The sequence below is a fragment of the Myotis myotis genome, unplaced genomic scaffold (genome assembly GCF_014108235.1).
Source record: "Myotis myotis isolate mMyoMyo1 unplaced genomic scaffold, mMyoMyo1.p scaffold_m19_p_11, whole genome shotgun sequence".
In the NCBI taxonomy this organism is placed as follows: Eukaryota; Metazoa; Chordata; class Mammalia; order Chiroptera; family Vespertilionidae; genus Myotis; species Myotis myotis.
Genome location: NW_023416315.1, coordinates 15,340,747 through 15,368,736, shown reverse-complemented (window position 1 = coordinate 15,368,736; position 27,990 = coordinate 15,340,747). Strand labels below are relative to the sequence as shown.

Here is a 27,990-nt window from a genome sequence, read left to right as displayed (position 1 = left end):
AGAATCAAGGAATATACATTGAGTACCTACCATATGTACTCATATTAGGCTTCATATTGACACATAATGATGATGAATTATCTAATACAGGGTGAGGCAAAATAGGTTTACAATTTTGAGTTCACAAAACAGAGTTTATTGTTGTATTATTATTTATTTATTATTGTATTATTTTTCATATGAACAACTATAAATGTACTTTTGCCCCATCCTGTATATCAAGTAATTTAGGGTAACATAAAATAAAATCACATTAACAATAGCTACCATTTATGGAGTGCTTACTATGTACTAGACACTATACTAACTGCTTCATAAAAATTTTTAATTTAATAGCAACCACAATACTGGACATAGATACATTAAGTATCTCCACTTCACAGGTGAGAAAACAAAAAATTAGAGGTCACAATATTCATACAAGGTAACCCAGCAGCTAGCTTCCACACACGCTGTCCCTTACCATTATACTACTCCCAAATATTATCTCAGATGGGAGAAAATAAGGACACAAGGAAGTTTTAGAAATGACGAATATGTTCATTATCTTGTTTGTGGTGATCATTTCATGGGTATATACTTATTGTCAAAACTCATCAAATTGTATTTTTTGAATATGTGGAACTTGTAGTATATATTTTTTCTTAATTTTTGCCCTTCGGAACTTGTATTATATTAATAAAACTATAAAAAATGTTTAAGTGGCATCATGTTTAAACAGTATATCAAAATACCTGTAACAAAATTCCCTGAAAACTGTTGCATTTTCTTTTTCCTGAGCTTAAAAATCATTTCAGGTTTAGTATCTGGTATTATGCATTGACTCTTGAAGGGAAACAAAACCTGAATCGAGCACCTCTGGCAGCCTCAACTTGTTCTCCAAACAAAGTATTAACAGGTAAGGTCCTGAAAGGACTGTCACAAAGGCCATATATTATATGATCCTTATTTTTATGAAAATATCAGAAATAGGCAAATCCATAGAGACAGAAAACAGGCTAGCAATTTCCAGGGGCTGGAGGAGGGCAGGGGAACTGCAGGGTGGGGACTAAGGACATGGGGCTTCCTTTTAGGGTAATGGAAGTGTATTATTGTGGCAATGGCTGCACAGCTCTTAGTGTACTGAAAACCACTGATTGTATACTGTATTTAAGCAGGTCAATTTTGTAGAAGGTGAATTATATCTCAACAAAGCTGTTTTTTAAAAAAAGTCAAAGTATTGACATCTGAATTAAGCAACCACACTTTTCTCATGTTCCTTTCTCCATGCTTAGACCATCACAAATGAGCAGCTTATTTTAAAGAAGTTGATCTCTAGCTACTATTCCATAAATATGATTCAAAGATAGAGTCTCAATTAGATTCCAAAAAGAAAAATAATTTTTTTTTTTTTACTTAATCATCAGACTTTGAAAAAGCACACAGAATGGGGGTGGGGAAATTCTTATTTATTTGAGAAAACCAAGCACTCACTTGGCATTCTCTTTACTGGATGGAGATTTTTCTTGCTAGACTTCCTTTTTTTAAGCTGCAAATGGGAAAATCCCGAGGCTCATATTTAACCAGTATACCAGTTAATATTTCACTTTTCTTGGGGAAAGGGAAAAATCCTAGCATTCATTCAACCACTAACCTTTGCCAGGTGCTTTAGGTGCATTATGTCATCTAACCATGTGAAGCCGATGTCACTGGCATTTCACAGATAACAAGACCAAGGCAAGGGGTGGGGGCCAGTCACTAAGAAACTCGTCGAGGTCAAATAACAAGCCCTCACCGGTTTGGCTCAGTGGATAGAGCATCGGCCTGCGGACTCAAAGGTCCCAGGTTCGATTCCGGTCAAGGGCATGAACCTTGGTTCTGGGCACATCCCCAGCAGGAGGTGTGCAGGAGGCAGCTCACTGATATTTCTAACTCTCTATCCCTTTCCCTTCCTCTCTGTAAAAAAATCAGTAAAATATATTTTTTTTTAAAAAAAGATCAAATAACAAGTGTCCAATCAAGAGTGGAATCAAGGTGTTCCTGACTCTAAAGACCCTCTCTTTTCATTAAACCATAATTCTTTCCATGGCATAAATGATATTAACTTTAAAACAATGAAATCCATATTCTGGATAATATTATTTTAAGAGTATGTGTTTGTGTGCATGAGTGAGATACATTTGATGAAAATCTGTTAAATACCAAAGTATTTTAAAATGAAGTTAATAAAAATTTGAGGAAATCTGTCAGATATAAAACAACAAAAAAAGAGGACATACAGGAGAAATAAAGAAAAAACTACGGAGGACTGATCCAGTAGATTCATATAATAATTAGTAGTTGATTTTGAATGGAAAGATGGAGAGAAAGAAATTTTCAAGAAAATTTCCTAGAAGTTAAGGAAACAGACTTTTACACCTAAAGGGCCCACCAGGCATCAAGCATGATGAATAAATAACCACACATCATGGTAAAATTTCAGAACACTGATGCCAAAGAAATTATCTTTCCCAAGTTTCTACAGAAATAAAGGTTTCTCCATAGCAATCCTAAAAATAAGGTCACAGACGTAATGCTTTCAAATTCTGAGAGAAAACTGTTTCCAAACTAAATTTCTATACCCACACTATCAGTTAAGAGTGAGAATAACCCTGGCCAGGTGGCTCAGTTGGTTGGAGCATTGACCCGTACACCAAAAGGTTTTGGTTAGATTCACAATCAGGACACATACCTAGGTTGTGGGTTCAATCCCCTGTTGGGGCACAGATAGGAGGCAACCAATCAATGTTTCTCTCTCACACTGATGCTTTTCTCTGTCTCTCTCTCTCTCTCTCTCCATCCCTCCCTCCCTCCCTCTCTCAAATCATTTTTTTTAAAGCAACATATACTTTTTTAAAAAAGAGTAAGAATAAAGACATTTCAGATAAGCAAGGTATCAAAAATTGACTTCCCAAGTACCTTTGTCTCAGTAATATACTCCACCAAAAAGAGAATATATCCACGGAAGAGGGACAAGTGGGATGCAGGAAACAGCCAACACCAAAGAGGCTAAGGAGCCAAGATGATGGTGAAGGGAGACACTAGAATGGAAGCTGGCAGGGAGCCTGGAGATTATAGCCCAGTGCTATAATCAAACCCATGACCCTTTAGTGTGCAGGCCAATGCTATAACCACTGAGCAACACCAGTCAGGGCAACATAGTCACAACAATATAAACAGTAAAGGGAAGGTTCAAATATAACCATGGAAAAGAGATGGGGAAGGAGAGAGCATTAAAGCACAGTGGAAAATATGAAGGACCACAGAACGAAAAACTGCACATTTCCACATATTGGAGGTATCAAAAATAGTCACATTCACAGAACCAGAGTGATGGCCGCCAGGGCTGGGGGGAGAGGGAAGTGGGGGCTGCTGTCAATGGGCACAAAGTCTCAGTTAAGCAAAACGAAGCTACTGCACAGAACTGTACCTGTAGTCAACTACATGGACACTTACAAATTCAAGCTAGATCTCATGTTCAGTGTTCTTACCACAACAAAATTAAAAGAAATCTAAAGGCAAACTCCAGAGGGAAGGGTTGACAGTTGTTGCCTCTGGGATGGCGACGGAGTAGCAGGGACTGGGTAGGAGACTAGTATTTGTCTAATACGCCTTTCAGTAAAAACTGAATACGTGCATTTATTCTCTTCATAAAAATAAAAAAGCAACCTGTTCACTACTATCGGATAAATAGAAAATAATTGGTATGCTTCATTTTCCCAAAGGGCACCCTATTCTTCAATATCATACAGCCAAAAATTATATTTTCAAAGTACTTTCATGTGTCAGATGAACAAAAAACAATTGCAGTGACCTACACGGTCTTATCCTAACTTTATAGACAAAATAAGAAAAGGAACTCCTTGAGGGACTGTGATAGGAACAAGGCCCCACACTGGAAAAACCTTGGGCTGGAGTCTGGTTTCCGCAATCCGACCCTGGTGCCCCACTTTTCCAGCCGGCCCCGCTGTGCAGCCTCCGTTCTGTGTCTCTCACACTCGGACGGACAGTCCCCTGCTCACTGCCATGGCAGTCACGGGTACGGACAGCCTCCTTCGCCTCATGAACCTCAGGAGGTGCCTGTCTCCTCCCTCTCTGACATTCTCTGTCTCTTCTTCCCTGACTGCGGGTGACAATAACAATCGGGCAAGCCACTGAGCCGCCTGCAACCGCACAGCAGTGACAGCATCTGAACAATGCCACGCCTGTGTCCTGCACAATGCTCTAAAGACCAGGAAAGGCAAGTATCAGGAACTGTCCAAGGACAGAAATGTCATTAAAACAGAAACAAAAGGAGACACATGTAAAACTTTAAATAAAAAAACTAAATAAATAAAAAAGATGTATACAGATTTCATAGAAAAAATGATTCTGATAAAATACTTTGATTTAAAAACCAACAGAAACAGGAATTTATGTCCCATTCAACATGTAAAATTTGTACAAAAATATTGTCTTTGAAAATGATTTGTAATCTGTAGACTTAATACCTGGGAGATGTTGTGATATGTGAATCCATTTTTTGAGGTATGGGGTCTTCTTTCTCCAAATAGATCTGATCGTCAAAGTTAAAAACACACATGCTATTCTCTGAGACTGCAACTAAATTGTGCAGCTCTGCTAGTGACCCTTTTTCATTGTATTTAGACCTGTTCTATTAGTTATCTTATAATATCTCTTCCAAAACTTTCATACTTATATACCTAAGTAAATATGATATGAATTGCATAATATACAGTAATTATAACCCTGCACATATCATAAAATCCCCCTGAAAATTCAAGCACCCACCTGGCACCATACATAGATAACACAATATTATTGACTGATTACATGCTGTACTTTACAAACCCATGACTGTTTTGTAACTACCAATGTGTACTCCTTAATCCCTTCACCTTTTTCACCCAGTCCCCACACACTCCTTCCACCTGGCAACCATCAGTTTGTTCTCTGCATCTCAGAGTCTGTTTCTATAAAAACAATAATTTGAAGTTGTGTTTTATTAAACTCTAGCCTCCCAATGCCTAACAAAAACAACTCCCAGAGATGCGATTAAATTCTAAACTGACCTAATAATCTGAAACAGGTGTTCTTTACATGGACCTTAATAGGTTTTGTTTTGTTTTTCCAGAAATGTCTGACTCTATCAGATTTAGGAGTCGGTAAAAATTAATAATTTTGGCAATTTAAAGGGATTAAATATGGAATGAATTAGTTATCTATGAAAATAACAAGTCAACATGCATTTGACCTGGTTCTATGCTTTTATTGGAACAAAAGATAGGTAAGAGATAAGAAATAAAATATAAATTGGAATAGGGCAAAAGTGTCTTCTTTCTCCTTTTACGTGATGCATATTTAAGTTGTACAGGTTGAGACCTACTTTGACATTTTATTTAAAAAGAAAATCTTCTGACTTAAAAACAAACAAAAAACTTACACTTCATTAAAGAATGTAACTCTCGCCCGGCCAGCGTGGCTCAGTGGTTGAGCGTCGACCTATGAACCAGGAGGTCACGGTTGGATTCCCGGTCGGGTTATATACAGGCTCGATCCCCAGTGTGGGGTGTGCAGGAGGCAGCCAATCAATGATTCTCTCTCATCACTGATGTTTCTATCTCTCTAACCCTCTCCTTCCTTCTCTGAATTCAATAAAAATATGTATTTAAAAAAAAGAATTTAACTCCCACTTCCATCACCCTTCCTTCTCTGCTTTATTATCCTCAGAACCTAATCATTTTTAATATACCACAGAATTTACTCACTCCTTTACCATCTCTCTCGTCCACCGAACCTCAGGTCCAAGCAGCCAAAGGTGTGTTTCTGCTTTGTTCACTGCTCTACCTCTCGCACCTAGAGATTTCTTTAGTAATTGAACACTTGCTCAATAAATGCTCACTAAATGAATGAATGAGTAAATGAGTTAATGAACTGCTTTGAAAGGGTCCAGAAACTCCCTAAACTTATAGTAAAAGGGAATGTGATTATGTGCATGTGAATATTTCTGTAAGAAGAGGATCCACAGCTTTCATTAGATTTTCAAAAGGGGCTAGTATCCAAAAGAGCCTTAGGTGTCCTAACCAGAGCACTAGAGTATATATACGGCCACTTGCTTGGCTAAGTAGATGCAATCCTTCTAAATGACAGAGGTGTTTCCTGGTGGAGATGATGTGCTTGAAAGCAAGAGTGAGATTCCAAGAAACTCTGAGGACCATGTGGAGACGGACAAGGAGGCTGATTAAGAATGTTAGGAAACTTTAAATTTGTCTTCTATGGGGGTCAATAGCTAGGATACTTCCACACCAATCAGAGAATGTGAGAGCTTCTTGGCTTACTCTCATAATGTAACATGGCGAAATTAATGAGAGAAAAACTATTCACTCTCATTACTGTAAGGGAGGGTGCCTGGACACCTGAGCTAGTGAGCAGAGAAAATAATGAATGGTCTGTGAAGACCTGGAGAGGCTAGCCCGCCCTCCTCCTGTCTCCTTTCCGGGGAATAGTTCAGGAATTGGGCATTTTCTCACATGTTCTTGCCGAAAAGGGAGAAGAAAGCTTCCCTTGGATTATGGGCAAAGGTCCCACAGCCCTGTGCAAAGCCATCTCTGGTAAAAGGCCGCAGCTCTGTCATCACCGTGTCATCACAGGCCAGTGTGTGGAGGTAGGTGCCAAGAGGCAGCCATCTGAGACCACAAGAAAAGCCCCGCACAGGACACTGCACTGGCGTGCTTGGAGCAGCAAGGAAAACCTAGGGAGCGATTTCAGACTTTTCCTTCAGCCCGGAATCAATGGGTGAACTGACCACGAAGCTATAAAGTAATTTAATTGCTTCAGAGAACACATGAGCAGTGTTGTTGTTAATCCCTAATTTTACATCTTTCAACTGTTCTCCAAAAACAAAATTGTTCGGGAAAGCTTAACACACACACACAGAGGCTAAGGACCACTGGCCTGGCGAGTTCTCAGAGTAGCTCCAAATCACTAGACTGCAGAGATGTACGTCTGTCTTCATGGGGTCATTCCCTTCCTCTTTGAAATCAAACTAAAGACACCACTGCTATCTCTGTATGTTTACAAGCTGTGGCTCAAAAACAGGAAGAATTTACCCCAATATGCAGCCCACCCATCTTGGCCTCCTGCCCTAACCCTTCTCTTCACAACTCGACTCCATGCTTATTTCTCTTTGTATGGGGTTCTCCAGAAAAAGATTTTTCTTGTTCCTCTCATCCTCAAAGTTGAAACACATAACAAGGTTTTATCTATTAATGTCCTAACTCATTCTAAAAAAGTGCCAGTAAGATATTCACACTTATCAATTCTGTCTACTAGGGTTAACATTGTGAACATTACTTAGCATCAAAATGACAATGTCAGTTTTTTTATCCCATATCCTTTAAAGAAAAGTAGACACACATACCCAGATAAAATATTTACCACCACCACACCCATCCATCTACCCACTGCCCCTCCTCCCTCTCCCCACTGCAGATCAGGCCTTCAGGGACCCCACTCTTCTCAACCCATCCCCCACTCCCAACATCAAGTTCTCTATCTCTCAACTCCTCATAAAGCCTGAGGTTGATGGAAGAGTGGCCAGGGGAGATAGGACAGAGGAGAGGGAAAGGAATCTAAGAAAGGAGAAAAGAAAAAGGTGCTACTGTAATTGGGAGCCACCCACCCCTGCCAAAGTATAATCCGATTCAGCTAATAAACCTTATGCCAAATGTTAGTAAGTTTCAGTCTAAGTAAAACTAGCATATTTAAAGGCCAATAATTTATTGCCAATTTTTAAAGATCTGAAAAGGTTATCTGAAGATTTCTTTTAGAGCTTTCGCAGCTTTATCCAAGGATGAAAAACCAAGTGCTCTTGGGCCACACCTTAATGCTCAGAAGACATATTCCAAACACACGTCAGGTTATTCCCTTCCGGAACGTGCCATGCACTTTCTTACCTTTGTGACCTTCTCCATGCCACCTAGAAAACCACTGCCAACATACTTTGTATCTCTCGAGGCCCATGTCCAGGATCAGTTCCTCCGTGAAGCCATTTCCTGCCCCACCAGTGAGAATTAACTGTTTCCTTTCTTGTACCTAAAGCACTCTGCTCCTACCTCTAGTTGCCATCAGATCAGTGCTCAGCTGGTTGTTCACATTTGTACTCCACTGCTACACCACGAATCTGAGGGCACCTTGTTTACTTTATCGCCCCAGAACCTAGCCCTCTGCTTTATCACATTAAAGGGGCTCAGCTAACTAACCTGAGTGTCACAATACAATTCACAGCAAGTTAAGTTAGACATGTGTGTGTATAGAGAGAGTAAGTACACAGCACGCGAAAGGGCCAAACGCTACCTCTTTGGAACTGGGAATGCTGCTGTGATCTTTTTCCATGATCAGCCATCTGAGGATATTTGGGATAGAGAGACTTTTCCATGTTGGCCAAGGATTCACAAATCGCCCATCCTTCCCTCTCCTTGATTTAGTTACATCTTCCTCTAGTCTGTAATCCAGTTTGAAACTTTTCCTGGAAAACCTAGAAGAAGTGCTTCCTCCAGAATTCCGTGCAGAATGTTGGCGTCTTCTTACTACTTCTTTAGGATATTGGCTGCTTGTCATCAGGGACTGGTTGCTTTCGTTTTCATCCATGTTCTTTGGAGAACTAAAAAAGAGGAGGAAAAATACTGAGTTTACTATAATGGCATTAAAACATATTACATAGTGTATTTCTTAGCCAATAAAAATTTCCTCAAACTTATAAAAATATTATGTCCCTATTAACTCAAATTTTCTTCTTATAAAATGCAAGTTTAGAATCCAGTATTACTGCATGCTAAATAGAAAAGATGTTTACCTACTCCTGCCAAACCTTTTAAAGTCCTTATCAGCAGTAATCAAAAACAATCTAGTCCACCAGCCAGCATTTAAACATGAAATTTTCCATTTCAATGACATCTTGTAGAATAAATTAAAGCACCTTCATGAATCTGTAATATTTTCATACCTGAATTGTAAAAATATTATTGTTAATAACTTAGTAAGGAATACCGTAGTTCCTTGAGGATACCTCAGTAATTCCAGTGATTTACATAAGACGCACTAGGCCTAGTCATTTTTCATTTGAAGATCATCTGCTTCCATGCCCCCTGAAAAGTGCAATGAGTCCAAATCACAAGAAAGGAGAAAAACAACATATTCAGAGACATTTTTAAAAAGTAGTTAAGAGTGAACAATACAAATTTGAATTAACTCAGATTTAAAACTGCAAAGTCAGTGTGTAGCCTAGGTAAATTTCCTGATCTCTCATGTATAAAATGGAGATAGTAAGACTTCCTGCTTGTGGGGTTTATTGAGAGGATTTGGAAAGCTAATACAAGTAAAATACTTAGCAATGTGTAGACAACAAATGTAACACACATGTATGCACATGATGACAACTGTTGTTGCTGACCTTGTTATTACTGCTGCCGCCACCACGACTTAACGCAAGGCACTGAAATCCTTGATTTTGAACTACATATACAGAGCTCCAAACACAAAAATGATAAAGTACTAAGAATATGCATTCATCTGCCATGAATTTCATTTCTTTCCTATTTCCTAAACAAATATTTGCTTTCTTCTAGTTTAAATACAATGCATACACTTAATACACCATAATCCTAAGGAAATAAGCACAATAACGGAAAGCCAAATATTATTTTTACGACTTCAGTAGTGTTTAAGTAGAAATATTATCCCGGAGAGAGAGGGAAAGAACAAACCCAAGGATGAAAACATTCACTGAACCAAACTTTTTTTTTTTTCAAACTGTTAGGAGGAGTAAGTAGTCTACAGTCTCTAGAGAATAATCAGGGTTCAGAAAAGAAACCACAGTGGACAAAAGCACTCGCTGCTGTTCAGCCTTCTCTGTTTGTGGGAGATCCTAGAAGCTAAGAGAGTCTAATGAGTTTTATATCTTGGGCAAATAACCTTTCTAGCCCTCAATTTTCTCACCTGTTAAATCCCTACTTACCTCATAGAGGTTTCAGATGATTAAATGACATAACACACATAAAGTGCTTGTCATTCACCAAATGTTAATTCTTTTTTTCCCCTTTCCCAGCTAACTGGCCACTCATCTAAATTCTTTAAATTCTATTAGAAAGCAAAGGGTCTGGGTGAGTTATGCCCATTCTTCTCACAGAATTGCTCCTCCCGGGTTATTCAGTTCAGGCCCAGGCCTTTACAAAAGGCAGAAACAAAGACCGCCATCCATTTTAACCCCACTTCTATTAACAAAGGTAAACACACAAGTTTAGAGACTAAGTAATTCCCAAGATAATATGTCTAAATGGGAGAGCAGTCTGTGAGATACGTGCATAAGTCTGCATATATACACATATATTCATAGACAGGGTGCCTCCAAAAAATGTATACACACTTTAACAGCCGACAGCTCAAATTTCAAAATGAAATGTATTTTAATAAATGCTGTCTTTATAATTATTCCAAGTGTATGTACACTTTTTTTGGACACTCTGTATATATAAATACATATGTAAGTCTGCCAACTATATAATGAATGTTGGGCTCATTATTTTAAACCATCAGAGGATAGGAAGAAAGGGGAAAAGGGTACTTGGAATCAAAAACCACAAAAACAAAGTCAAAATAGGGCTTTTAGGCAGCATCCACTTGTCTAAAGCTGGGGCAAAAGAAGCAAGAAGGCTTATGAGAGTCGAGATGGTAAAGGTGTAAAAGAGGGGATCGTTAGGCCGTGGGACTAGATTTGGGGCCTGGACGGAGACATTAAGGAGGTTTGGGTACACTGTAGGCAACGGAGAAAAACTGAAGGTGCTTAAAAAGGATGTATTTACAGAAGACAATCTAGTGGCAGGACAAAAGCAAAGGGGTATGGCTAAAAACTGGAGCCAGGAAGACAAATTACCAGGTAGTGAGTGGGAAACAGAACAATCACTAACAGCGAAGCCCTATGCTACATGTTCTACACATTTCATTTAAACTACTGCTCCCACCAAAATTTCAAGAGAGGTCACGTAATCCCCAGTTTTTAACTGAGGCACTGAGAGGTAGACAGCAGTCAGTGAAGAGACAGTGACAACGAGAAGAGAAAGAACAGAGCAAATCCAAGAGACAATAACGAAGCCGAATCACTGAGACTTCAGAGTCCCTGGATAGTCCAAAACTTTGTTCAATTTGTAAGGCAGGTGGGGGTGGGGTGGAGGTTACAAAAATGGGAGGAATCAGAAGTGACAGTACCACTAACCAAATAAAAGGATTATGGAAAAGCAAGTATTTGGAGTATGGAAGAGAAGGGGGATTCCGACCCAGAGCGTCTGAAGTGGGGTCTGAGGTCATGCGGAAGCAAGAATTCAAGCAGAAGTGCTCACTGACACCCAGCGGAAATGGATGATGCTGGGATCCAGGTTGCTATAGGGGTGATGAAAGTGAGAGTAAGATAACAGAGAGGTTTCCAGGAGCCTGGAGAGTAAAATGAGAGTGAGAAATGGTTTCAGTGCTCTGTTTTCTCCCTGAACAATAAACTTTTTCAAAGTTGCCTATTCATGCTATCCCCATTTTCTCACCTCCCATCCACTCAGGTTCTCGCCCCAAATCAATCGGGGCGGGGGGGGGGGGGTCTCTTTATCAAAATTGCCATCCTCTCTTAACATACCCCCTCACCCAACACACACAAAATCCACTCTTCTGCAGAGATCTTTTTAAAGGAAAATTTGGTAGAAAACAAACAAAATGGGGAAACCTCCAGAGCCCTTTGGTCTCAGAATGAGGGCAAAGTTCAGTAAGACGGTGTGTTTCTAGCCCACATTCACTTTCTCTGCTCTGAACAGTGGCCTTAGTCTGTTTCCTCAGGGCCACTGCTGCTATCACAGAGCCTGGGCACATGATTTTTTAAAATATCCTTGGGGAGAGAGGAGGGAATGTATGGACATGGACATTCACAGGATTATGAATTACTATGAAAGTTGTTCAAGCAACACAAAACGTTGGCATTAAGACACACCATTTCACACTATGCACTGTTAAGTGTGAAATGTTGGGAAAGGACAGAAGGACATAAAAACCTGAACCGTGACCATCTGGACTTGTTCTTTTGGAGGAAAAGTGCTGGAAGTCCATTTGGTGAGTGTGCAAAAGGTACTCCAGGGACAAAGTAAGCCTCAGCTGGGGGGATGTATGGAGCCTGCCCAAGGGCTGGGTCCTATCAGCCTTCCGGTCACCCGGTAACGGATACAGCCACAATCTCACAAGAGTCATCCTAAATGACAGGAAAACTAGAAATGAGTGTGGACCAAAAAGCGGTCACATACTTACTAAACCTGACAAGCTCAGGGGAAGTGGCATGGTGGGCCTTACCAACTCAGAACCTGAAAGTAGCCACGTGGTTACTAACTACAAAGTGAGTCATGGCTGGTCGTCACATCCTAGGCCTGTAGCTTCCTTGACAAAGGTCAATCTTTACCTTAAGGAAGGCTATCCACTGTCTTTCTGCATCTAAGATAACATACCCTTGGAATGTCAAAGTAATCCCCTTTTTCCAGACCCTCAGGGTACACCCACGGCACCAGAGCAGGAGACCACAGAGCCCCTCAGTTATCTCTTCCCCATATGCCCTCTCTACGTGCTGTAAATGTTACTAGTAACTACGCTACACCCACCAATGTAAAAGAAGTTTTTGTCTGTTTCACTCTTTATCCAATCTCAGAGGTTTCCCCACTTTGCTTTCTTCTGCCTCCTTAATCTATCACCAGTGAATTTCACATACCCCCCTTAGATCTCCTCTTTTGATTGTAAAGTATAAAAAAGCTGCAGTCCGGCCTGTGTGGCTTAGTGGTCACGGTTCGATTCCGTCTGGGCACAGGCCTGGGTTAGAGGCTCGATCCCCAGTAGGGAAAGTAAAGTGCAGGAGGCAGCTGATCAATGAATCTCTCTCATCACTGATGTTTCTCTCTCTTTCACTTTCTCTCTGAAGTCAATAAAAATATATTTTTTAAAATATGCTGCAAAACTGTTGCCATTCTCTTGAGCATTTTCTCAATCTGTTGAGATTTTGCTTCCTGGCAATTGTCAGTTTGACTCAAATAAACTCATAAAAATTCTCTACAGGTTTGGACTTTCTTATATCTGCATGAGGAAGAGTGGGTTCTATGTGTGGTGCTATTAACTAGATAATAAGGAGAAATAGGGAAAGAGAGAGAAAGATAGGCATAAAAAATAAAAATTGCAATAAATTAAGTATCTATCAATAATAACCTTAAATGTAAGTGGCTTAAATGCTCTAATCAAAAGATACAAGGTAGCTGAATGAATAAGAAAACACTATATATATATATGTATATGTATATGTATATGTGTGTGTATATATATATATATATATATATATATATATATATATATATACTGTCTACAAGAGACCCACCTCAGAACAAAAGACTCACAGAGAATTAAAGTGAAGGGATGGGAAAAATTTTCCAAGCAAATGGAAACGAAAAAAATACTGGGGTAGCAATACTCGTATCTGACAAAAGACTTCAAAATGAAGGCCATAACAAGAGACAATGAAGGTCACTACATAATACTAACGGGATCCGCAGAGGCCCATGACACTGAAAAGGCTCCTAACCTTATGAATTTGGCCAACAAGTTAAAAGGCCCTGATATCAACAGAGCAGGTAATGGAAAGCAAGAAAGTCACTAGAGAGGTTACTTGAGCCCTGATTCTTTTATGAATGAATGTGACAGAACAGGCATTATTCTGCTCTAGATGTCAGCCTTGCCAGTCCTCTTTGAGAGAAAAAGGTAAATGACCAAAAAGCAAACCCACAACGCTGGTTTTTACAAGGAAGCAAAATCCTGGGGCCTGACCCTGTTCAGCGCATCTCCTGACAGTGTAACGACAGGTTCAGAGTGAAGGCCTGAGACACCCCCAAAATGTCAACTAACAGGATCTTGAGGTTTAAAGAAACTTTGAGATCTCTGAGTTCAAGTCAGTGTATTTTAAGGATATCAGGAAGTCAACTAATATTTGACAAGGGAGCCATGAATACTTAATGAGGAATAGACAGCTTTTCAATAAATGGTGCTGCAACAGTTGGATATTCACTTGTAAAAGAATGAAACTGAACCCATATCTTATACCACTCACAAAAATTAACTCAAAATGGATCAAAAGATTTATGTGAGAGCTGAAACCATAAAATTTCTAGAAGAAAACAGGAATCAAGTTCCTTGACGTGGGTCTTGGTAATAATTTTTTTATATGGCACCTAAAGCACAAGCAACAAAATAAGGAATGAAACAAGTGGGACTGCCATCAAACTAAAAAGCTTCCGCACAGCAAAGAAAACCATCAACAAAGTGATAAGACAACCCATGAAATGAGCAAAAGTAATTGTAAACCACATATCTGATGCATTTATCAGATATATCCAAAATACATAAAGAACTCACGCCTGGCCAGTGTGGCTCAGTTGGTTGGGACACCGAGGGGCTGCCAGTTCCGTTCCTGGTCAGGGCACATGCCAGGGTTGTGGGCTCTATAGGAGCCAGCCAATCAATGCTCTCACATCGATGTTTCTCTCTTTCCCTCTCCCTTCCTCTTTCTCTCAAAATCAATTTAAAAAAAAAACCCCAACCTTTAAATAAAGAACTCACACAACTGAATAGCAAAAAAACAAATAACCCAATTAAAAATGGGCAAAGGACATTAGACACTTCAAAGAAGACATACGCAAATTAAAATCACAAATGAGATATAGTCTCACACGTTAGAATGACCATCAACAAAAACACAAGAGATAACCAATACTAATGTGGATGTGGAGAAAAATGAAGCCTTGTAGATTGTGGTGGGAATGTAAACTGGTGCAGCCACTATGGAAACAGTATAGAGGATCCTCAAAAAATTAAAAATAGAACTACCATATGATCCAGCAATTCCACTTCTGGGAGTATATCCAAAGGAAATAAAAATACTAATTTGAGCCCTGACATGTTGCTCAGTGATTAGAGCTTCAGCCCTTGGACCAAAGGGTCTTGGGTATGGTAATAATTTCGGCCAAGGGCATGTACCAAGGTTGCAAGTTCAATCCCCAGTCCGTGTGGAAGGCAACCAGTCTATGTGTCTGTTTCACATGTATGCCTCGATGTCTCTCTCTCTCTCTCTCTCTCTCTCTCTCTCTCTCTCTCTCTCTCTCTCTGCCTCTCCTCCCTCCCTTCCACTCTCTCTCTAAAGATCAATGGGAAAAATATCCTTGGTGAGGATTAAAAACAAAGAAACAAGCAAAAAAACCCAACACATTTTAATTTGAAAATATATCTGCACACCCCCATGTTCATGACAGCATTATTTACAACAGCCAAGACATGGAAACCACCTAAGTGTCCATCGATGGATGAATGCATAAAGAAGCTGTGGCATGTACATACAATGAAATATTTATTCAGCCATAAAAAATGAAGAAATCCTACCATTTGCGACAACATGAGTGGACCTGAAGGCACTATGATAAATGAAATAAGTCAGACAGAGAAAGCCAAATACTGTATGATCTCATCTATATGTGGAACTTTTTAAAAACCCCAAACTCATAGAAAAGGAGTAGGGGGGAGGGAAATTGGAGGATAAAAGGTACAAATTTCCAGTTATAAGATAAATAAGAACTAGGGATGTAATGATGACTATAGTTAACACTGCTGTAAGATAAATAGGAAATTTGTTAAGAGAGTATCTAAGAAAGTTTTTTCTATTTTATTTTTTAAGACTTTTTTTTAATGCTCACCTGCGGGCAAGTTTTTAGAGGGGAAGGGAGGGAGGGAGGGGGAGAGAGAGAGAAGGAGAGAGAAAGAGAAGGAGGGGGAGAGAAAGGGAAACATTGATAGGCTGCCTCCCATACCCACTGACCAAGGATCGAATCTGCAACCTTCTGGATGATGCTCCAGCCCACTCAGCCACACCAGCCTGGGAACGTTTTTCTTTTTACTGTATCTAGCAGGCAGACAGCCATGAGCCAAGCAAGGACCAGGGGCGATACTAAAGGTCACAAGCCCTGGGTGTCCAGCAACAGACAACTGTAGTGTGAGACCTCATCCCCAGGGTGGCCTTTCCTCCCCTAGCTTACCACTAGTCATGTGGCTTGGAGCCCCTGGCTTCATATCGCTGGTCATGTGCTAGTAATTCGGTTTCAACCCATTGACTTTTCCTCCCTAGAGATAGCATCTAGGCCTCAGTTGTATTTCAGCTCCAGGCCCAGAAAAGCAGCAAAAACAGACAAGTGACGCCATGACTGACCTTAGGACAAGGTGCATTGACTACGGACCCCTGCCCTGGCACCAATCAGTGGCGATCAGGACCCTGAAAGGACACACCTGGAAAGCTGCTGAATATTCTATTGAGATCTTCCCCCTGTGACCTCCCCTAAGAACCTCACCCTTAAACCTGTAAGGTGTGGACCCAGCATGCTCCCTCCTGGGAGCACACCATGCCTTTCCCTCCTCCTCCCTCTCCCCATCTTCCAAAGCGCCTCACCTTGGTCTTCCTCACTTCTAAGCTCCAAGGGCCCTTCCTTTGCCTCTATAACTCGTTTCCTAAGCCCATTTCTTCTACAAATTACTACTTCTACCTCTGTGATTTTCTAAGTAAGTGTTCTCCTATAGTTTGAGTCTTGGCTCTAAATTCTTTTTTTAGCCAGAATTCAAGTACCAACGTTACTAAACCCAGTTCTGGTTGGACGCCACCAGTCAGACACTTGGTGCCGTTCTCACCAATGCCAATATATCCATAAGATAAATATTAGCTGAACATATTGTGGTAACCACTTCACAATACCTGTAAATCAAACAGTCATGCTGTACGTCTTGAACTTATGCAGTGATGTCAATTATTTCTCAATAAAATTAGTGGGAGGGAGAATGCTAAGATGTAGTAAATCATAAAAGCACCTCAAATATGGATATAATTGAAATCTCACTACTAAGAAAAGAAGCACAAAGGATTTAAAACATTTGAAAATAAATACTTCTCAACGTGGCACCCTTGTCATCCTTTTTAAGTCTTTGTTTCCTTGTCTGGTGCCTATTCCTGGGTTGCTGGACAAAATGTACATAATCTTTAGCCCAGAGTGTGGCACACACCCAGCCTCAATGACTGTAAGCCGCTGTTCTAGTATGTTCTAAACACTGTGTAGTAAGGTTAGTGGGACACATATTCCATTTTGAAATTTCTACATGGAGGGCAATAGCATGAATAAACTGAAACGGAATAAACTCTGGAATGTGTTTTTTGTTCTTATATTTGAGTAAGAGAAGCCCTGGTATTCCTGGAATTCACACAAACAGGAAACCACAATTCCCCACAGGAACCTATACAACCCCACAGGTCCTTGCAGCCTCACCCATTCCCCTGGATTCACCAGGAGGTCCTCATAAATCTTGACAGTGTCCTGTTCTGAAAACAATAATCTTCTCCCCTTACTGTCCCCACAGAGAGCAAACATGCGCAAACTCAGGATACTAACAGCAGCCACATCTACAACCAGCTCTGCCCCCAGAGCTTGAGCCCATTACCAAGATTCTTAGCATCAAAGGAAAAATTTCCTACAACAGAAACAGGCAAAATAGGCAAGCAAGGGCAGTTCTAGCTAAATGTCCCCTAAAGCAGCAGTCGCCAACCGTTCAGACCTCACGGACCACTGGTTGACGACCGCTGCTCCAAACGTTTCCTTAGCATTAGTGTTTTACATCTCCTACTCAAGTGACTTGACTAATCTCAAAGCTCTCCCAATTCCCTTTCAGTCATCAAAACATTTTCAAGGAAGGGTCTGATCTCCAGTATGCCTGATAAGGACCCATCGGACTCCTCCCTAGAGGAGGGCAGCTGGGTGCAAAGCTTTAAACCTGTGATTCTCAATGCTGGCTGCACATCAGAATTACAGATGCTCCTCCACATACACTAGGATGACGTCCAAATAAGCCTATTGTAAATTGAAAATATCAGAAGTTGAAAACACATTTAATACACCAATCGAACATCATAGCTTAACCTGGGCTACCTTAAACGTGCTCAGACACATTTCCCTACAGCTGGGCAAAATCACCTAACACAAAGCCTATTTTATAATAAAGTGTTGAATATCTCATGTAACTTACTGAAAACTGTACTGACAGTGAAAAGCAGAATGGTTGGTTGAGTACTCACCACTAATGTACACAGCTGAAAGCACACTGACCCTAAAGAATGTCTGAGGCGCCCTAACCAGTTTGGCTCAGTGGATAGAGCGTCGGCCTGCGGACTCAAGGGTCCCAGCCAGGTTCGATTCCGGTCAAGGGCATGTACCTGGGTTGCGGGCACATCCCCAGTAGGAGGTGTGCAGGAGGCAGCTGATTGATGTTTCTCTCTCATTGATGTCTCTCTCTATTCCTCTCCCTTCCTCTCTGTAAAAAATCAATACAATATATTTTTTTTAAAAAAAAAGAATGGTTGAGGCACTGAACTAAACAAACAAACAAACAAACATGCTGACAGCACAGTACCCTGTAGAGCCTCGATGTTCACCCTCATGGTTGGGCGGCTGACTGGGAGCTATGCTTCTGCCCAGCATCAAAAAAGAGCGTCCTCCCGCATGTTGCTCGTCTGAGACAAGTTCAAAATTCAAAGTACAGTTTCTACTGAATGTGTATTGCTTTTGCACCATCGTAAAGTTCAACAAATCATAGGCTGAACCATTATAAATCGGGGACCTGTGGAGTTTTTTAAGCTACACCTGAGGCTATCAATCGAAATGTCAGGTGGGAGCGCCCAAGTAGTTTTTAAGCGTTCTGTGGGTGATTCTGATTATCCAGGCAAGGTTAAGAACTGTTACTAGTCATTGGCACGAAGGTGGGACAGGCATTGAGGAAGGACCTAAGGGACTTTCTGGTAACCCCAAATTTATGCCAGCCTGGCACCTGCCAATCATAACACCTATTCTTCCTCCCTGCCCCATACTACAAGTTACAGAGGCAGCCTAACCCAAAGATGGCTTCACCGGTCTGGGACTGGGAAGACTACATTGCTAAGGACAAAGTTTGATAGGTCACAGACTTGTATACAGTCCAGCTGAGTCACAAATTCGACTCTGTGTGCACAGGAAGCCAAAGCGAAAAAAAAAAGTTGCCTACATGATGAGTACTCAATAAATATTTATTGGATGAATAAATAACAACTAGGAGCCATTATAAACTCCTCATTACTTTTCATTGGGATAAAGTAATTGTTTTTGAAAAGCTCTCTTGGGAACTGAATTATAACAGAAGCGAAAGTAACCAAAGGGCAGTGAGACAAAACTCAACAAAGGACATTCCCACTAATTCTACTAATTATAGAAATAAAAATTGAAAAACCTTGGGGAGTACTTTTTTAGTTGAACTCTATGGTGGTAAAAGTGGTGACACTGTCATAAAGACTAGAACAGCCGTGGGCAAACTACAGCCCGTGGGCCGGATCCGGCCCGTTTGAAATGAATAAAACTAAAAACAAAAAAAAGACCGTACCCTTTTATGTAATGATGTTTACTTTGAATTTATATTAGTTCACACAAACACTCCATCCATGCTTTTGTTCCGGCCCTCCGGTCCAGTTTAGGAACCCATTGTGGCCCTCGAGTCACAAAGTTTGCCCACCCCTGGACTAGAAGATGCCTACCATAAAATCTAGTTTCCCTTTTCTCCTCAGTAGCAGAACCCCCGTTTTACTTAGGGTAGCTATGCACCAGCTAAAGGACACTTCCCAGCTTTCCAGCTAGAAATCGCCGTATTGATCGTGGTGATATAACTACAGGGTGTCCCAAAAAAATGTATATGCACTTTAACAGCTGATAAGTTACTTAATGTCCACTCCTTTTCAGGTTTAACTGATTTGAAATAATGGGTGAAGGCAAACTAAGCTGTGAACAAAGGAAAATTATCCTAAAGTGCCACCAGACTTTTATGGGGATACATAAAAGATAAAGTTTACAGTACAAAACCAGCAACGGTCAACAAATTGAGGGCACAAAAATACTGAACGAAATGATTCTTGATGTTTGTGATTCCATTACTTCACATTATCATCAGTGCCTGGACCAGAATGGTCACCAGTTTGAAAACAGGCATTGACAAAAAAAAAAAAAATTACTCATTTCTGTAGATTCTTTTAAATTTTGAAAATGAACTGTATTTAATAAACACTGACTTTATAATCATTCAAAGTGCGTATACTTTTGGGGGGACAAGTTGTATTCTATTTCATTGTAAATTGTTCTCAATTAGTTACACAGAAAAGAACCAATAACATGTAAAAAATCAATTCTAGCCCTGGCCGGTGTGGTTCTGTTGGTTGGAGTGTCCTCCCGTACACCCAAAGGTTGCCAGTTCGATCCCTGGTCGGGGCACATATAGGAGGCAAACCAGTGTTTGTTTCTCACATTAATGTTTCTCTCCTCCCCTCCCCCCCCCCGCCCCCTCTCTCCTTCTCTCTAGAAAAAATGTACATATCATCAGGTGAAGATTTTTAAAAATCAGTTCTATATTTCAGTCAAATAAACAGAAAAAATAAATGGGGCCTTGAAGATATTTTCTCTGCCTTGAAAAGATGTCTACGTTCATCCAGCATATAACCACCTGGCATTTTATCCTCCCCAAAGGGAAGACTTATTAATTAGCCCCACAAAGTGACACCTTCAGGTAGGTGGACCAACACATCTAGTGTGCCCGGGACTTTCCCAGTTTTAGCACCGAGAGTCCTGCATCCTGGGAACCCCCTTAGTCCCAGGAAAACCTGGACCTCCGGGTACCAATATAAATGCATAGTTATGTCTTCAACAAAATTATTAAAATGTGAGCAGTGTATTCAAACTTGGAGATGAGCATATTATAAAGTATGATTTTAAGATATCTGAGCAGCTAGCAAAAAGAAATTATACAGCTCTATATAATCATACTTAACCAAGAGAATGTTGCTGAGAATACCAAAAGTTTGTCAAATTCCAATAGTGTGGTGAAGGCTTGGGGAGGGGGGAAGAGGGGAGGAGGGTGTCAATGGGGGAAGGGGGGACATCTGTAATACTTCAACAATAAAAATAAAATTCAAAATAAAACAATTTTTCAAAAGTTTGTCAAATCCTTCACCGTGATGATATTCAGTATGTACAGCCAGTTAAAAAAAAGGGGTGGGCTCCAAATAGCACACACACATTTACACACACTGGGTGTTTCACTAACATATTTCGTAAAACTGAGACACTATATAAGGAAAGAATGAGAAAAGAATCAAATTTCATCTAAGAATTCTAAAGTATCTCATCTCTGTGAAATGGTGGAAAAGTCCAGTTTTGACGTTTCAGTTTTGTGACATCATGACAGGTTAAAAACTGTTGTACAAGTAGGAACAGGAAATCTGTAAGTTTAAAGAGCTTGGACTGGCACATACGCTCAAAGGTCCTTTCCAAACTGAACATGCCATGACTCTGTGGGGCCCCTTCACAGATGAAGTCAAGTCACAGTTACACCATTCCAGGGGTCCAGTTCTGGCTGGTGATGGAGCCTGGACTGTTTATTAGCCATGTTCTCATCTGAAGTATACTTACAAACACTTAGAACCAAAGGAGCATATGGTCAGCAAGGAAAGATGAACGACACATTTCACCTCATGTGAGGTATTGTACTTAGTTTATATCATAAACAGATAAACTGGCCTCAAGTTTAAAAAAATGACTTTGAGCCCTGCCGACGTGGCTCAGTGGTTGAGCGTCGACCTATGAACCAGTAGATCACGGTTTGATTCCCGGTCAGTGCACATGCCGGGGTTGTGGGCTCCATCCCCAGTCGGGGGCATGCAGGAGGCAGCCCATCCATGATTCCCTCTCATCATTGACGTTTCTATCTCTCTCTCCTTCTCCCCTCCTCTCTGAAATCAATAAAAAAAAAAAATTTTTTTAAGGACGTTGAATCTATAAATTCCTTAAGCTGTCATTAGGTACTTCAACTATAAAATTGCACAATATTCTGAATATATAAAGTATTTGTTTTCATGAACTCACTAAACAAGCCAAAGAAATGATCACAGTAACTTAAAAAGAGGACAAACATCTTTGGAGTTGGAAGGACTTTCAAAATTCAGAAAACAGGTTTCCTAACAAATTATTGCTGTTGTCTAGTTGTCCCAGGGTCTTGTAAGCAAAACAAACAAGTCCACAGTTTAAGGAGGGCCAATGACGAAGCTTGGTGTTTCTTTATTTTGACAACTTTATTCCTATCACTAAAAGAGATTACAAAAAGATGTCAAAAGGTATTTATTGTATAATATGTTAGTGTTCTTTAATCTGGGAAAGACCTCAAATTAGATAAACAAAAAATTGCTGCCTTCAAGGGAAAAGATGGATTATTCTAAGTAGCCGGTACATACTGAATTGTTTTTCAATCATGCTTTTGAATTTATGCTCATCCATCTATATGCCAGCATAACCAATGGTACTGTGCCTCCATAACCAATGGTACTGACCATTTACAACTGTTCAGGGGCACAATCTATGGCTGTGATGCAGACCAAGGCTTGCTGATCCATACCACGCTATCTTGGCTACACTAGTACCCCTTTCTAAGAGGTGTATATATTCTGCCAACGGCTAGAGCTGCTGTGCTAAGGGACCTTGAATAAAATACTGAAATCTCCCAGCCCCTCAGTTTCCTGTTTTCTTCATCTGTGGAATGGGATTAACAATCTCACATATTGTATGTTTATAAAATCAAACTAAAAATATAAAACATACGTGAAAGAACTTTGTAAATTATAAAGTTATAATACCTCACTTAACCAGCTGAATTGGCAAAAGACGGTATCTCTGATGTAACAAAACTAGTCCCTGAGGATATATGAGTACATATATAATGTCACAAAAACTGTTAATAAAATACTTATAATGCACAATAGTTATTAAATTAAAAAGAGAAGTCATGTAAAGCACTATAAATTAGAGACAGGTAGGATGCTTTAGTATTATAGCAGTTAGAATGGTATACTACTTAAATCTCATGCTGGAAATCACATAGGTGATTCTTTTAATGCCAAGTCTATACAGACCCTTATCTCCCTTCAGGACCAAGGCTTGTTAACCATTAACTAGGTGCAAGTGAAAGTCCCCAATACTTCCATGAAAACAGTTTTTACTTGTATGCATTTCCATCTAAAATGCCCAGATCAACACAGTCCTCCAGCTACAGCCATCTATTCTAATTTACCTAAAAAGAGTGAAATGAAATGGGGGAAAAACACACCATTATCCAGAGCTTTCTTCCACCACAAACAAAAAGCAGAATGAAACAACAAAATTAAATGCAAATAGTACTTTTCCGAACACAGAAAAAAATGTTCTTAAAAATCCCCTCCGTTTCCCAAACTCACAAATGCCAAAAGCAACAAAAACACCCTTTTCAAACAGGAGGATTACTGTGTCAAATAAAGCACAACCAAAACCCTTTGATGGAATGGCTTCTATTAAAATAGCCTTCACACATTCATAACTGGACCAGTTTTAAAATTAAATTGTGCAATACAATATCCATACAATATAATTTGGAATTGTCAGTGAAACTAAGGGTATGAGAAATACACTAAATATTTTTGTCCCTTGGAGACTTACCAAAATTCCTGCAGCAGGAATGCCTGCAAATGTAATGAAATAAAATCTCTGAAAAATGTGACTATATTTTAATTTAAAACAGTTTTACCTGAAGTCTATATCTCTCTTAAATTCTTATTTTAAACAAGTACACTTGCCCTATAGTTTCTCTAATAGACCTCGTATTTCCTTGCAACAAAATCAGACTACTGTGGGGTATAGGTAATCTTTTCTTTTTTTAAAGATTACATAACTTCTTTCTAACAGACATCGATGTCTGAGGCGAAATCAAAACCAATGCAACTGAAAACGAAAATGGAACTGCTAGATATCCATTTTTAACAGGAACAGAAATTATTCTTACTTTTCAGAGAGCCACTATGATAGGAATAACTTTCTCAATAAATGAATCAGTTATCAAAGAGCGAACACTTGACGTTAAGCTCAAGCAAAGCAGGGGGGTCCTATGATAACATATCCAGAACCTGCAGCAAAGGCAAGTACAAGAACTAAATGGGGTTTTAAAGCTTAACTTTTCTCATTCCCTTAACACATACTTCCCAGGTTCAACGGAGGTGTGATGCATCAGACTCCGCAGCCTCTGGACGCGTATTTATCTCAAGTACCAGAACCCTGGCGAGCTCGGTGCAGGGGGCCGGGGGGTGGGGGTGGGAGAGGGACCCCCACCTGAATACCTGCTCTGAAAAGCCTGCCATCATCATGCCCCATGTCACCAACAAGCAACCACAGTACAGAAGACCCAGGCAGCGCCGGCTCCCACCGCCCCGCCCCACCCCGCTGCATGCTTCTTTCTCTTCGTTTCCATTCCTTGGTTAACTTTCAAGATAAAAGGGGAGAAACCTGTTGGAATGGATTTTTAGAAGGTAAATACTACAGATGAGGCAGAATTAAGTAGCTCCGAGAAACCCATTCATTTACGTACAACCACGAGACGACTCGCCCACGAGTATTCGGCCAGTGGCGGCTGCACCCTATGATCTGCGGAGAAGATGGGACCAAACCCCAGAGGCGGTTTCTCTCCCGGGGAAGGAAGAAGGACCGAGGCGGCTCTCCGCCCGGGCGGCTCGGGACGCGGGCGCCGCCGGTCGCGAGGTGCGGGGACTCGAGCGCAGCCCGGCGCTCACGAGCGCAGCATCGCCCCCAGGAGGCAGGGCTCAGGAGCGAGCCCCACCCCCGGCCCGCGAGTCCGCACAGCCCCAGGCCGGGCGCCCGCAGACGCCCCGAAGGCAGCGCGGGGGCGACGGGGAGCCGCGCACGGGAGGCGGCCACCTCGCGCGAGACCCCGCAGAGCGCGGCGCCCGGGGGCGGGGGCGGGGCCGGGGGCGGGCGGGGGCTCACCGGGCGCCGGGGACCGCAGGACGCGCGCGCCGGCTCCGCGGCCTCGGCTGCTCCTCCGCCCGGAGCCACAGCGCCCCCGCGCCGCGGGCGTGGCCGTGGCGGCAGGTGCTCGGGTTCCTCCGCCCCCGGCTCCGTCGCGCCGGCTCCTCCGAGGGCGCCGGCAGCTGCAGGCAGCGCCGGAGCGCTCGCCGCCGCACCAGCCTGGGGGCGAGCCTTTGCGCGGGGCCCGGACCCCGGCCCGGTCCGCTCCTCGTGGCCCGATCGCTCGCTCACGGTGACCTTGAGGTCTGGGAGCCCTGCCAGCGTCCGCCGGGCGCCGGCCGCAGCTCGGCCTGACCAAGATGGCGCCCCCGCGGCCCCCCGCGCCGGAGCCATCTTGGGTCAGGAGGCGCCTCGAGCGTGCGCTGGGCCCCCGGGCGGCCCCGCCGGCGCCCCGGGCGCGCTCTGCGGGAGCCCCGAGTCCAAGCTGGGTTCCCAGCCCTGAGCCCGAAGCTAACTCAGTCCCCACGGAAGCCTTCCCGGGCACCTGCCGCAACTGCCGACCGGGGGAGATGGTGGCGGCCTCGCCGCCGCGCGGCCATCGCGGACGAGGGGGCAGCAGCCGACTTGACCCGCGGGCCGCGGGCCGGCCGGGGCGGAGAGACCAGCCGGGTGGGGAAGGTTAAGTGGGGATGGAACGGGAATGGCAGCACCGCCTCGTCAGTGTGCTCACTAACCTTCAAAAGGATACTCACTTTTTTAGAAAGTCAGGCTAATGGTAAGAGCATAAAGTTGTGATTCTGCGCTTCTCCCAGGATTTTCTTCCTTAGCTGCAGGATGAGATTAGCTGTTTCAAGAATCTTTAAATACAAACAAACCGGAATAGAACTCAACAGTGGATGGTTGGGCAAAAAGAGTCCTCTATAAAGTCATCCAGAGTGTGGTCACTGGCCAGAAAGACCCTCTGAATATAATGTTAATTTAAATTTAAAAAAAAAGAAGAAGAAAGAAAGAAAGGAGAGAGAGAGAGAGAGAGAAACGCTCTCTGTTAGGGGCTCGGGTCTAATTGGCAAAAAGAAAAGAAATAGGGGTCCCACAATGCAGATATGACTGCTAGAAAAGGCAAAGCAAACTAATTTGCGTTTTGAAAGTGCACGCGTGTGTAAGACCGTAGAAATATAAAAAAGACTGTGCTTGGTGTGAGCCTTTCCCCCTCGGGCGAGCGAGCAGTTGGTGCTGAATCCCAGGGATTTAAGTGGGATTAGGAGCTGCCTGCGCCTGCGTGGGGCAGAGATGCTCTGCTCAACGGTACCTGCGGTGCCACAGCAATCAAAACAGCACTGCAAACCAAAGGGCAGGATGTTACTTGGCTAAGGAACTTTTTAATTGTTCCCCTCACCACAATTCTTTATTATGAAATATTTCAAAAATACAGAAAATAGATATGCCTTTTTGTGTACCATTTGAATAAGTTACAGGCATCAAAATACTTCACCTCTAAACACTTGAGCCTGCCTCACCTAAGAAAGCAATTTCCTGATGTCATTTAATGTCCAGTACACATGCAAGTTTCTGTGATTGTCCCACGAATATCTTTTATAGCTAGGAGTTGGGTATTTTTATGTTTGGATTTTGTTTTTTAACTAGGATACTGTCTATGGCCATATATTGTATGTGCTTATGATGCTGAAGAAACAATTTGAAATGTGCGCTAACTTTTTTTTAATGTTTTTATTGATTTTTAGAGAGAAGAAGGGAAGGAGAGAGAAACATCAATGGGTTGCCTCCCACATGAACCACGACTGGGGGTTGAACCTGCAACCTGGGCATGTGCCCTGACCAGCAATTGAACCAGCGACCTTTTGGTGCACCGGACAACGCTGAACCAACTGAACTACACCGGCCAGGGCAATAACTATTTTCTTTACACATCATACTCACGGGTATTCTGAATGGAGAGATGTTCATAGGGTGTTCTTTAGATAAGCACATTTCTGTATACCAGGGAAGTCAAGGAGGAAAGAGTGGTTTTTAGCACCACATTGAGACTATAATTGAAGCTGTATTAAATAGTAATGTTTATGCTTAACTCCTGGAATACATAAACTTAATGGATTATGTTGGAATCACTACTCAACCTGACTTCTGAAGTTTAATGATTGTTTTTTTCCCTAGACAATGAAAAGAAGCTGTTCCATATAATAATTTATATCACTCCAGACAAAACGTCCAGCTTGCCCTGCTTCACAGTACAGAACAAAATGAACATTGCACCCTCTGCATTTTACTCATGGTTTAATTTTAGATCCTGACCTGCTGAATTGGTTTTATTTGTCCTTCCCTTTTATGCACCCCCTAGGAAGTCAGGAACTCAGCAGAAAATAGTAACTATTTCTAAGTTATTTAATTTTTAAATGTTAATGCTGTGGAAAAAAAGGTGCAAATTTACACAATTCCTTAAAAGTGACTGGTGGCTAATATAACTATTTTTGGAGATTAGAATTAAGTAAGATTATTTCCATACTTCACAAAATATTAGGTGCTACTTAAGCTCCTTCTGGAGAACCACAGTTAAAACAGTTTTAGCATAGTAGGTCTCATCTTTAAAATGGGTTCTATAATCAGTACTGTTCTCCTAGCTCCAGGCTTAAAGGGACAGAGGTCTAAAGGACCACATGACTTGTTTCTAGAGGACTTTCATTCAATTCGTATTTATAGCAACATCTGTAGAAGTCACTTAAATACTGTGTTCACTTCCCATTAAATCAATTATTGTTTTTCTGACCATTAAGAATCTTTAGATAACTTCAAATAGCAAAAGGAAGAATCTTGGGAAGTTAAATTGTACTCTGTGCCATACCATTCTCTACTAGGTTCTCTTTGACCTTGGAAAATACCCTTTTCACCTCCTAGTTCCCCCACTCCTATCCTCCAAATGACCCTAAGTGTCTATGGCTACTTGCAGCTGTAACATTTGGAG

General features: G+C 41.6%; 1 protein-coding gene across 5 annotated transcripts in view; it reads right to left on the bottom strand.

The window, feature by feature from the left end:
• Nucleotides 1–25,650, bottom strand: part of NAPEPLD (N-acyl phosphatidylethanolamine phospholipase D) — a 37,138-nt gene extending 11,488 nt beyond the window's left edge. The window contains exons 1-2 of one of the 5 annotated variants that reach the window (XM_036327612.1): nucleotides 25,558–25,650; nucleotides 8,374–8,680 (exon numbers count right to left, since the gene is read on the bottom strand). In XM_036327612.1, the coding sequence (XP_036183505.1) occupies nucleotides 8,374–8,667 (294 nt within the window). In that variant the 5' untranslated portion in view covers nucleotides 8,668–8,680; nucleotides 25,558–25,650. Of the gene's footprint in view, nucleotides 1–8,373; nucleotides 8,681–8,872; nucleotides 9,005–23,693; nucleotides 23,711–24,615; nucleotides 24,976–25,031; nucleotides 25,143–25,557 lie in introns of those variants that run through there. The other 4 variants (XM_036327611.1, XM_036327610.1, XM_036327613.1 and 1 more) reach the window with 4 other exon arrangements.
• Between the last annotated feature and the right edge of the window lie 2,340 nt (nucleotides 25,651–27,990).